This window comes from Oncorhynchus tshawytscha, linkage group LG07, assembly GCF_018296145.1.
Source record: "Oncorhynchus tshawytscha isolate Ot180627B linkage group LG07, Otsh_v2.0, whole genome shotgun sequence".
NCBI classification, from domain to species: domain Eukaryota; kingdom Metazoa; phylum Chordata; class Actinopteri; order Salmoniformes; family Salmonidae; genus Oncorhynchus; species Oncorhynchus tshawytscha.
This window is the reverse complement of record NC_056435.1, coordinates 46,490,439-46,502,718: the sequence shown is the minus strand read 5'-3', so window position 1 is coordinate 46,502,718 and position 12,280 is coordinate 46,490,439. Positions and strand designations below refer to the sequence as shown.

The 12,280-nt window shown below is 44.0% G+C and overlaps 1 protein-coding gene across 2 annotated transcripts in view; it reads left to right on the top strand.

The window, feature by feature from the left end:
* LOC112254649 (SLIT-ROBO Rho GTPase-activating protein 3) overlaps positions 1–12,280 on the top strand; it is a 118,659-nt gene that overhangs the window by 81,575 nt on the left and 24,804 nt on the right. The window contains exons 10-13 of one of the 2 annotated variants that reach the window (XM_024427378.2): positions 1,492–1,576; positions 5,191–5,218; positions 9,634–9,664; positions 10,177–10,237. In XM_024427378.2, the coding sequence (XP_024283146.1) occupies positions 1,492–1,576; positions 5,191–5,218; positions 9,634–9,664; positions 10,177–10,237 (205 nt within the window). Of the gene's footprint in view, positions 1–1,491; positions 1,577–5,190; positions 5,219–9,023; positions 9,127–9,633; positions 9,665–10,176; positions 10,238–12,280 lie in introns of both variants that reach the window. The other variant, XM_024427377.2, reaches the window with a different exon arrangement.

The following is a 12,280-nucleotide window of genomic DNA, read 5'->3' as shown; positions in this document are numbered from 1 at the left end:
TACATAGCCTTCATACCTGCCTGCTATACATAGCCGTCATACCTGCCTGTTATACATAGCCTTCATACCTGCCTGCTATACTTAGCCTTCATACCTGCCTGCTATACATAGCCTTCATACCTGCCTGTTATAGATAGCCTTCATACCTGCCTGTTATACATAGCCTTCATACCTGCCTGTTATAGATAGCCTTCATACCTGCCTGTTATACTTAGCCTTCATACCTGCCTGCTATACATAGCCGTCATACTTGCCTGTTATACATAGCCGTCATACCTGCCTGTTATTCATAGCCGTCATACCTGCCTGCTATACATAGCCTTCATACCTGCCTGCTATACATAGCCGTCATACCTGCCTGTTATACATAGCCTTCATACCTGCCTGCTATACTTAGCCTTCATACCTGCCTGCTATACATAGCCTTCATACCTGCCTGTTATACATAGCCGTCATACCTGCCTGTTATACATAGCCTTCATACCTGCCTGTTATACATAGCCGTCATACCTGCCTGTTATACATAGCCTTCATACCTGCCTGTTATACTTAGCCTTCATACCTGCCTGTTATACATAGCCTTCATACCTGCCTGTTATACATAGCCTTCATACCTGCCTGCTATACTTAGCCTTCATACCTGCCTGTTATACATAGCCTTCATACCTGCCTGTTATACTTAGCCTTCATACCTGCCTGTTATAGATAGCCTTCATACCTGCCTGTTATACTTAGCCTTCATACATGCCTGTTATACATAGCCTTCATACCTGCCTGTTATACTTAGCCTTCATACATGCCTGTTATACATAGCCTTCATACCTGCCTGTTATACTTAGCCTTCATACATGCCTGTTATACATAGCCTTCATACCTGCCTGTTATACATAGCCTTCATACCTGCCTGTTATAGATAGCCTTCATACCTGCCTGTTATACTTAGCCTTCATACCTGCCTGTTATACATAGCCGTCATACTTGCCTGTTATACTTAGCCTTCATACCTGCCTGTTATACATAGCCTTCATACCTGCTTGTTATACATAGCCTTCATACCTGCCTGTTATAGATAGCCTTCATACCTGCCTGTTATACTTAGCCTTCATACCTGCCTGTTATACATAGCCTGTTTTGCCCTGAGATATGCAGCCATGCCTCAGGACAACTGCCTGTTAAATCTGTTTCACAGTTAAGTAACATACCTGGCTGTACTGCCATAGCCACTGCAGTGTACAGTACTGCACATCAACATCAAGCCATCAGCCATCACACTATTCCATAAAACACATATGACAAGCCCCATGCTTTGGAAATCACATGGAAATCCAATTATCCCTGAAACAGATTGAGTTTGTTCCGTACAGAGTGAAAGTGACTGAATGTGTTCTCTGGCCTCTGTGGTGGATGGCAGGCGTCTCCGCCTGTTCCAGTCACATCCCATTAGCGCTGTTCACTCACTGACGCCTTCATCTGGTCTGTTTGGGTTCACAGAAATTTAAGGAGTTCCTGAACGGCAGCAACCTCATCATTAAACTGCAGGCCAAGCATGACCTCCTGAAGCAGACACTGGGAGAAGGTAAGGCCCCTCGGTCTCTCCACCAATGACATCATATCTATTTAAATCAATGTTAGTTTGACACCCCTTCTCTTAATGCTCCTACTTCCTTCTGGTCACAGTGATGTTAATGGCAGGCGCCAGGCCTTGCGTGTCAACCCCTAGCTCAGTATGAGCCAGAAATCCCTATGTGATAGGTGATGGGTCTGTAAAATGGCCGCCATCAGGCCCAGTAGTGTTGTGGAGCTCTTATCTAATGAGCAAATCTGAACCAGGCAGAGGAAGCGGGAGGAGACCACATGAACTTGTTTCTTCTCAAGGGGCAGAAGGGAACCAGGGAAGAGGAATTAAGTTCAAATTCAAAGGCGAGTTGCATCAAATGAATCACAAGAAAACACTAAAGCACCATTGATCCCCACTCCTCTCTTCTCATTTGCACGAGTGAGACATTGCACTGGTTGGTTCCTGTATGTTGTAGCCTCTAGGAGGATCCTGGAGAAGTATGGGTAATAGAAACCCCCGCCCTTCTCGCAGAGGCCCCTCCCAGGAGGTCCTTTGTCACCTCAGCCGTGAGTAGTTTACGCCCAATCAGTCAGGATGTCCCAGCTCCCAGCAGCACCATCTCAGCAGCTGCTACTGCACCAGGGGTTCACCTAGTAGAGAGGGACAGCAGGCACAACCAGCTGAGGCCATTTACGCACACACACATCATTTCACACCATACTCACATACAGTGCACAAACTTGGTCGACATGGATTTGTCTTGTCAGTCTAGGCATCCCTAATGTTCCTCTGTCATCTTCAGATTTCTATGAACTGATACCTCAAACTTATTCCTCAGACTGCTTGAATGTGTTTTCATGTGAACATAGCCCACAGCTTGTTTGTTTGTGTGATCGTGGCCCAGTGCTGCTGTCTGTGTAGGGACATACCAACAATGTTTAATTATTCAGGTGATCAATCCAGCCTGCTCATTAAGTGTGTGTGTGTGTGTGTGTGTGTGTGTGTGTGTGTGTGTGTGTGTGTGTGTGTGTGTGTGTGTGTGTGTGTGTGTGTGTGTGTGTGTGTGTGTGTGTGTGTGTGTGTGTGTGTGTGTGTGTGTGTGTGTGTGTGTGTGTGTGTACATGCGTGAATGTGTTATTGGAGACCATGGAGAATACCACATGGTGCACACATCAGACCTCGCTGTATAGGTTTCTACAGCACTATGTCAACATGAAAACTAGTCAATGTGACTGGGATAGCTACTGTTCCCTCCTGGATTCTGAGTGGAAATCACAGATCTTCTGTATTAGGTAGTTTAGAGAAGTTCACCATGAATATCTCCAGTTAACGCAGGTAGAACTCACAGCTAGTCATACCATCATAATGATTCATTGCCTATTGTTAGATGATGGTACTGTATTTGAAATGTAGGTTTAGAATATTGAGACCTCAACTTTACATCTTTTACATAAAGCATTTGGCTCATTGAACAAAAGTGCTTCAGTCACCAATTACTGCTGTATTCTTGTAGTTACAATGAAACACTTAACCCTTTACGCTCATACCCATATACGGATTGAAAATGGCATATTTGGGCAGTAATAATTGCCTAAATTGGAATGCTATACATGATGTCAGAGCTCTGACTGCGCTTCACAGCATTGTATTTGACTGACAGCTGTTCTGAACACCACGCGCGACAAGAAGCTGCCCCATCTCTCCTGGTAATTGGGCTACTTTTGACATTTTTTTGTTGTTAGAGTGAGGGAAATGCTATAAATTATGATGACTTGATATATTTTAAAAGATGAGATGTTGAGGATTATAATAAATACCACTTTGATGTAGTAAAGCAAGCCAAACACAAATGTACACTTCACATTTCCAAATGTATTTTAATTAAACATTTTATTCAACGTTTATTCAACTAGGCAAGTCAGCTGTTAAGAACAAATTCTTATTTACAACGACGGCCTACTTGTAAAGCCCCCCCGGCCAAACCCTCCCCTAACCCGGACGACGCTGGGCCAATCATAAAACTCATGTCCTATACAGGGTCAACGTTTCTGATCACTAAGTTTGTACAATTACAAGATGACATGGCGTCATACCCTGGGTTGTTCTGAACAGAATGAGCTCATTTTTATTTATTCTAGAAGAGAATCTGCTGCAGCACACGAACCTGAATGCACTCATGACTCCTTTCTATACCCACCAACATTACCATCTGTTTCTCTGAACTGCCTTGTGAAGCCGAACACTGTAAGATCATGTTTTATAACTTCACTAGTCATGTTGGAAATAGAACAAGCTTTCAAATCATGCTCACCTGACCCAGATTGCGATTTATAATGGATGGTTTTTGGATTGCGCAAAGAACATCTTATATATACATATGTACAACATGACCAACTGGAGACCTGGATGGCAGGACAAATCAACATAACATTAAGATTAAGATAGGGCATCTGTACTGCCAACATTATGTATAGAGAAATGGGTCAGTCATCACTATTGTCTCTCATTCAATGCTCAATGGATTCTATATAAAAGACAAAGGGCTTTTCTCTACCCTAGCTAATAAACCTTTGATTAACTATTGGCTTTCAAATGAGTTCATAGATGCAGCAGTTAGAGCTGTGGTTAGTGGGAGAACCCTTCTGATGGATACGTATTACAGTCATAACAACTAACGGACTTCTTCACTGCCAAACCTTCACTCAATGTCTTGTGTTTACCTGAGATTAGAAAATGTTTATTGTGTGTGTGTGTCTCACGATTGTTGGTTGAATTAATGGACCAAGGCACAGCATGCATAGAGTTCCACATGCTTATTGGATGAAACTCACAGAAAACAATAACGCGCAAAACAAACAGTGAAACTAATGTAGTGCTCGCAGGCAACTAGACATAGACAAGATCCCACAAACACCCAGTGGGAAAAGGCTGCCTAAATATGATCCCCAATCAGAGACAACGATAGACAGCTGCCTCTGATTGGGAACCATCCCAGGCCAACATAGAAATAAAAAAACTAGACGACCCACCCTAGTCACACCCCGACCTAACCAAAATAGAGAATAAAAAGGATCTCTAAGGTCAGGGCGTGACAGTGTTTGTGTGTGTGTGTGTGTGCTTGTGTGTGTGTGTGTGAGTGAGAGAGAGAGAGAGAGAGAGAGAGGTGCTGTCTGTGTGTGTGTTTTTGGTGAAAGTTTGAAAGAAAGTGAAACTATTTGAATATTTGGGTTTGGTGCTTGTGCGTGCACATGTGTCTCTTTGTGTGCTGAGACATGCACAGGGCTTTGGGACAAAGGGCTCAGTGAGCTGGCACTGACATTAAACAGTGTCACCAGTGTGAGATGACCCCCCCTGTACCCCCAGTCTTCCACCTCCCACCCAGAGCCCTTTTCTTCCCTCGGGCAGCGGGCCTGCACCCCACAGGGTCCTCTCTGAGGTTTCTAAGGCGACAGCTCAATGCCTTTGTCTCAGGGATGCTGTTGTTGCTAGACCATTCAGTTCTCCCTTAATAGCTTTGACTATTCCCATGAAATCCTTCACTGAGCCCTGGTAGAGGAGCAGGAGTTAGCCTGCGCACTGTGCATACCATGCCCTCATATTCTTAATGACATTTCTCTCTTCTGTGTTTGCAGGAGAAAGGGCTGAATGTGGGACTACGAGGTAAGATGTCTTAAGATAACTGAACCATTTCAAATCCCCTGCCTTTGTTCCAAGACGCCTTTTCAACTGAACTTATAGAAATTGGATTTAACATGCACAGTCATTGGGTAGAGTAATAATGATTATTGTATGATGATTATAAAAATTTAACTGTAAAATATACACAGCCAAATAAACAAAGTCCCTAATGAATGATAACCTACATCTATGTATGTTTGCAAAGATAGTGGTGCATATTTAAGGTTATTTGATGTCAGTGGGTGTCTGATACTTCTCAGATAGAGTTCAGTGTGTCAAATTGGAGGGCCTGTTGTCCGGACCTCTCGCAGTCTCTATGGGGGTGCCACAAGGTTCAATTCTCGGGCCGACTCTTTTCTTTGTATACATCAATGATGTCACTCTTGCTGCTGGTTATTCTCTGATCCACCTCTACGACACCATTCTGTATACTTCTGGCCCTTCTTTGGACACTGTGTTAACAAACCTCCAGACAAGCTTCAATGCCATACAACACTCATTCCGTGGACCCCAAATGATCTTAAATGCAAGTAAAACTATATGCATGCTCGTCAACCGATTGCTGCTCGCACACGCCAGCCCGCACACGCCTGGACATCTATAAAAACCTAGGTGTCTGGTTAGACTGTAAACTCTCCTTCCAGACTCACATTAAACATCTCCAATCCAAAATTAAATCTAGAATTGGCTTCCTATTTCACAACAAAGCATCCTTCACTCATGCTGCCAAACATACCCTCGTAAAACTGACCATCCTACCGATCCTCGACTTCGGCGATGTAATTTACAAAATCGCCTCCAACACTCTACTCAGCAAATTGTTTGTAGTCTATCACAGTGCCATCCGTTTTGTCACCAAAGCCCCATATACCACCCACCACTGCGACCTGTATGCTCTCGTTGGCTGGCCTTCGCTTCATATTGGTCGCCAAGCCAACTGGCTCCAGGTCATCTATAAGTCTTCGCTAGGTAAAGCCCCGCCTTATGTCATCTCACTGGTCACCATAGCAGCACCCACCCGCAGCACAAAGCCAACTCCTGCTTTGGTTGCCTTTCCTTCCAGTTCTCTGCTGCCAATGACTGGAACGGAAATCACTAAAGCTGGAGACTTACATCTCCCTCACTAACTTTAAGCATCAGCTGTCAGAGCAGCTTACCGATCATTGCACCTGTACATAACCCATCTGTAAATAGCCCACCCAACTACATCATCCCCATATTGTTATTTATTTATTTTGCTCCTTTGCACCCCAGTATCTCTACTTGCACATTCATCTTCTGCACAACTATCACTCCAGTGTTATCACTCCAGTGTACTAAATTGTAATTATTTCGCCACAATGGCCTATTTATTGCCTTACCTCCCTAATCTTACTACATTTGCACACCCTGTATATAGATTTTTCTGTTGTGTTATTGACTGTACTTTTGTTTATCCCATGTGTAACTGTGTTGTTGTTTGTGTTGCACTGCTTTGCTTTATCTTGGCCAGGTCGCAGTTGTAAAGGAGAACTTGTTCTCAACTGTCCTCCCTGGTTAAATAAAGGTGAAATTAAATCAAAACAAAGGAACAAGCTACTGCAGGTCATACAGGATGGAGTTCTCAGAGCATCTTGTTCACATACAACCATTATTTTCGGCTCCATTTACCTTATTGACAGGAGTTAATACAAACCTAAGCATCATGTAATGCAAAGCCACAATGAGCAGAATGGTTGAGGCTGTGTTTAGAGTGCTGGCTGGATGGCAGAGCGGACAGGGCTGTGTGTCACTACTCTCTGTCTCTGGGAAGGGCTCCAGGACCGCAGTGCAGTTGGAGCAGGCATGCTGTTAGTGTGTGTGCTGTTAGTGTGTATGTGTGTGTGTGTGTGATATTATTGAAGTAAATTCGTAGGTGTATTTTAATATGTTTTGTCATATTATTATAAGTTTGGATAAGACTAAAATATCTTAGGAATGCTACTTTGGGTGAGCCTGACGACTCCTCCACTGCTCTGTCGTTTGCTACAATCTTTAGTCTGAGATCGTACAAAACAAATTCATCAGCGATTGGATCGTCTCTAGCCAATCAGAGCATCAATGCCAGTCACCGCCGCTTCACCCACGTGTTTTCTGGCCTTGACCCAACCCATCGGTTCTGGACCAATCAGACGGTCCCAAATATGTTCGCATTCGGTGAAGGGTCAGTGAGGTACTCAGATCCAGACTCATTGTGGATAATAAACCAATGTCCGTGGGCGTAGCGTAGCGTAGCGTTTGGCCAGAGCAAGGAGTCTGGAAAGCCAGGCAAACTTTAGTTTGCCCTGTCCATGACCGGCCTTGCCGAAGTACCACCGGTCTGCTAACCACACTGTACTGAGTGTACAAACCATTAGGAACACCTGCTCTTTCCATGACATAGACTGACCTGGTTAATCCAGGTGAAAGCTATGATCCCTTATTGATATGACCTGATGAATTCACTTCAATCAGTGTAGATGAAGGGGAGGAGACAGGTTAAAGTGTCACGCCCTGACCTTAGTTATCTTTGTTTTCTTTATTATTTTGGTTAGGTCAGGGTGTGACATGGGTGGTTGGTTTAGTTTTTGTATTGTCTAGGTGTTTTTGTCCTGTCTAGGTGTTTTTGTCCTGTCTAGGGTTTTTGTATATCTATGGGGTTTTAGTATGTCTAGGTATATGTAGGTCTATGGTGGCCTGAATTGGTTCCCAATCAGAGACAGCTGTTTATCGTTGTCTCCGATTGGAGATCCTATTTAGGTTGCCATTTTCCATTTTGGTTTTGCTGGTTATTGTCTATGTGTAGTTGCATGTCAGCACTCGTGTGTATAGCGTCACGGTTGTTTTTGTATAGTTTGTTCTGTGTTCTTTCTTCATTAAAATAATGTATTCATCTCATGCTGCGCCTTGGTCTCCTCGTTATGACGAACGTGACAAAGAAGGATTTTTAAGCATTGAGACATGGATTGTGTATGTGTGCCATTCAGAGGGTGAATGGGCAAGACATTATTTAAGTGCTTTTGAACAGGGTATGGTAGTAGGTGCCAGGCCCACCGGTTTGTGTCAAGAACTGCAACGCTGCAGGGTTTCTCACGCTTCAGTTTCCTGTGTGTATCAAGAATGGTTAACCACCCAAAGGACATCCAGCAAACTTTGCACAACTGTGGGAAGCATTGTAGTCAACATGGGCCAGCATCCCAGTGGAACGCTTTTGACACCTTGTGGATCCATTCCCCAACGAATGGAGGCTGTTCTGAGGGCAAAAGAGGGGGTGCAATAAATATTAGGAAGGTGTTCCTAATGTTTTGTACAATCAGTGTATATGTCAGGGATAACCTGAACTATCAGCAGGTGTGCTTGATTTTATAAGCTCTGATTAATAATTTTTACGTTCAGCTATATATTAGGAATCATTAACCTCTCATGTTTTCAATAAGTCAGTCAGAGTGGGTTTTTTGAAGGGGCCCCCAGCCTCCGACCCAACACTCCCAGCAGCCCAGCCTAGCCCTGCCTAAGGGTTAATTACAAGGCAGAGCCATCAGGTTTAAATAACACACACCAGTAAGTGAAAAAACGTCTAATTTTGGTAGACTTTTCAACATCTGGATATGGATCACTTCCTCCTGCTTACACACATAAAATAAAATAGAGCAGATGGGGATATTTGGGAAGGTGGAAGTCAGGACTATTGAGAGATGTTTGTATATCTGCATTTTAGCCTTGCGTGTTCGTTCAACTGTTTCACAGCATATGGTGTTTTTGTACCCTTCCTCACCCGTCATCTCCCCAGGCCCCCCACTCTACCCCCTAAACCACAGAAAATGCGGAAGCCTAGGCCGCGCTCCATCTATAACCATAAACTGTTTAACGGCAATATGGAGACCTTCATCAAGGTACCTGCCCATGGCTAGTGTGTGTGAATTAGTGCCCTCTGTGGGGCTGGAAAGAGAGGGCAGCTAGGGTCCTCCTCTCTCTCCCTTGCTCTCTCTTTCTGCTCACTGCTCAACCTCATCCCGTAACCTCTGTCTTTAACCTCACCTCCTCTTCCTCTCTTCCATGGCTCTGATGATGCACACAGACAGGGTGAAAGAGGATTAGTGTCTCCCTATCCTTTTAGATGTAGTAGTAGCACAGGCCTCTAACCTCGGCTAATCCTCAGACGTGAGGATACCGTGTCTCATAGTCCCCATAGTGGCTCTGTAGAGAGCCCTGTGCTAGTTGGTTCTGTCCCTCACTGCACCCCGTCTCACTGCATCTCAAGCCATCCCAGTGGCCTCTGACCTGTGCTTATCCTCCAGGCCTCCAGGGGGGGCTCTGTCTGTCATCTGTGCTTTTCTAACTGTGTTGCCTCTCTGCCTCCTTCCCTCTGCACCTCCTTGCTGCGCTACTTTCTGCCCCAGGGGAAGACGGAATGCCCGTACCCGCAACCAGGTACTATCAGTGGGGGGTGGTAGGATGGGAGGTAGGGCGCGTGGCACGGTGCTGTAGAGTGGGTCCACCTGAAAACTATTACACTAATAGTTCTACATGCTGATTTCTGCCTTCTCCTCCACACGCAGTCGTACTAATGAGCTCCAATAGCATGTCACTGCTACTCCACTTGTTTCATGACTGTTTGCTTGCTATAATGAGGGGCTGTGAATAGCAATGGTTTATATCTGTCACTTTAATGGTGCTCATGTGAATGTTGGTGGACACTGCTGTTTATGTAGCCATCAAGAAGAGGCATTTATTTCCTTATGCCAGGGTGCAGGGCAGGCCTAGAATACTCTGTGCTCTGATTAATAGAATACACAGTATGCTGAAATGTATGTTGTTTTTACATAGACAACAGAATCTATCAATATGGACAGTCTAGTATTTGTGGTTAATCATTTTCTTGTCACTGTATTAGTGTCAGTCATCCATGCTTTGCTCTCACTATTGCCATGATTTGCTCTCAGGATTCAGGTCAACCTATTCCTCTTGTGGTTGAGAGCTGTATTCGACACATCAATTTGTATGGTAAGTCTACTAAAAGGACACCTTTACTGTGTTGACTGTATAGAAGGGTATTCAGAAAGCTATGAACTCCACTGTGAACATTACAGATGATATATCCTCTGAGTAGAGGTAATACAGTCACTAAAACATCTCCAGGTCTTGAGACATACAGTGCCAGTCAAAAGTTTCGACACTCCTACTCATTCCAGAGTTTTTCTGTATTTTTACTACTTTCTACATTGTATACTAATAGTGAAGACATCACAACTAGGACATAGCACATATGAAATCATGTAGTAACCAAAAAAGTCCAAATATTTTTTAGATTTGAGATTTTCCAAGTAGCCACCTTTTTGTTTGATGACAGCTTTGCACACTTTTGGCATTCTCTCAACCAGCTTCATGAGGTAGTCACTTGGAATGCATTTCAATGAACAAGTGTGCCTTGTTAAAAGTTCATTTGTGGAATTTTTTCCACCTTAATATGTTTGAGACAATCAGTTGTGTTGTGACACAGGTGAGGATATACAGAAGATAGCCCTTTTTGGTAAAATACCATATTATGTCAAGAACCACTCAAGTAAGCAAAGCAAAAGGATAGTCTATAATTACTTCAAGACATGAAGGTCAGTCAATCTGGAAAATTTCAAGAACTTTGAAAGTTTCTTCAAGTGCAGTTGAAAAACCATCAAGCGCTATGATGAAACTGGCTCTCATGAGGACCGCCACCGGAAAGGAAGACCCAGAGTAACCTCTACTGCAGAGGATAAGTTCATTAGAGTTACCAGCCTCAGATGGCAGCCCAAATAAATGTTCAAGTAACAAACACCTCTCAACATCAACTGTTCAGAGGAGACAGCATGAATCAGGCCTTCATGGTCGAATTGCTGCAAAGAAACCACTACTAAAGGACACCAATAAGAAGAAGAGACTTGCGTGGGCCAAGAAACATGAGCAATGGACATTAGACAGGTGGAAATCTGTCCTTTGGTCTGATGAGTCTAAATTTGAGATTTTTGGTTCCAACCTCTGTTTCTTTGTGAGCCGCAAAGTAGGTGAACGGATGATGTCCATATGTGTGGTTCCCACCATGGAGCATGGGGGAGGAGGTGGGATGGTGTGGGGGTGCTTTGCTAGTGACACTGTGATTTATTTAGAATTCAAGGCACACTTAACCAGCATGGCTACCACAGTATTCTGCAGTGATACGCCATCCCATGTGGTTTGCGCTTAGTGGGGCTATCATTTGTTTTTCAACAGGACAATGACCCCAAACACACCTCCAGGCTGTGTAAGGGCTATTTGGTGATGGAGTGTTGCATCAGATGACCTGGCCTCCACAATCACCCGACCTCAACCCAATTGAGATGGTTTGGGATGAGTTGGACCGCAGAGTGAAGGAAAAGCAGCCAACAAGTGCTCAGCATATATGGGAACTTCTTAAAGACTGTTGGAAAAGCATTCCAGGTGAAGCTGGTTGAGAGAATGCCAAGAGTGGGCAAATCTGTCATCAAGGCAAAGGGTGGCTACTTTGAAGAATCTAAAATATATTTTGATTTCTTTAACACATTTTTGGTTACTACATGATTCCATATGTGTTATTTCATAGTTTTGATATCTTCACTATTATTTTTACAATGTAGAAAATAGTAAAAATAAAGAAAAGCCCTTAAATGAGTACTGTAGGTCTATCCAAACTTTTGACTGGTACTGTACCTGCTTTGATTTAACACCTCAGCCCCCAGTGAATAACGTGACAGGAGCGTGGTAACACATCACGCATAGGGACTGACAGGTCCCTTGGTCTTTGTTTACTAATCACTTCAACCTTCCCTCCTCATATCTTCATCCTTCTGTCCGCCTCCACATCTGACTCCAGCCATAGTGGTGTAGCCCCAAGGCCTGTACCCCCCTCCTGACCCCTCCTTCCCCTCCCCCCTAGACCTAATCAAACCCCCACAAACTGATCAGGGGTTCTCTAACAGAAACCATATGCAGCAGACCATCTGAGGGGCCCTCACCTGGAAGAAGAAAAAACATGTCCCTTTATGACTAGATGACATT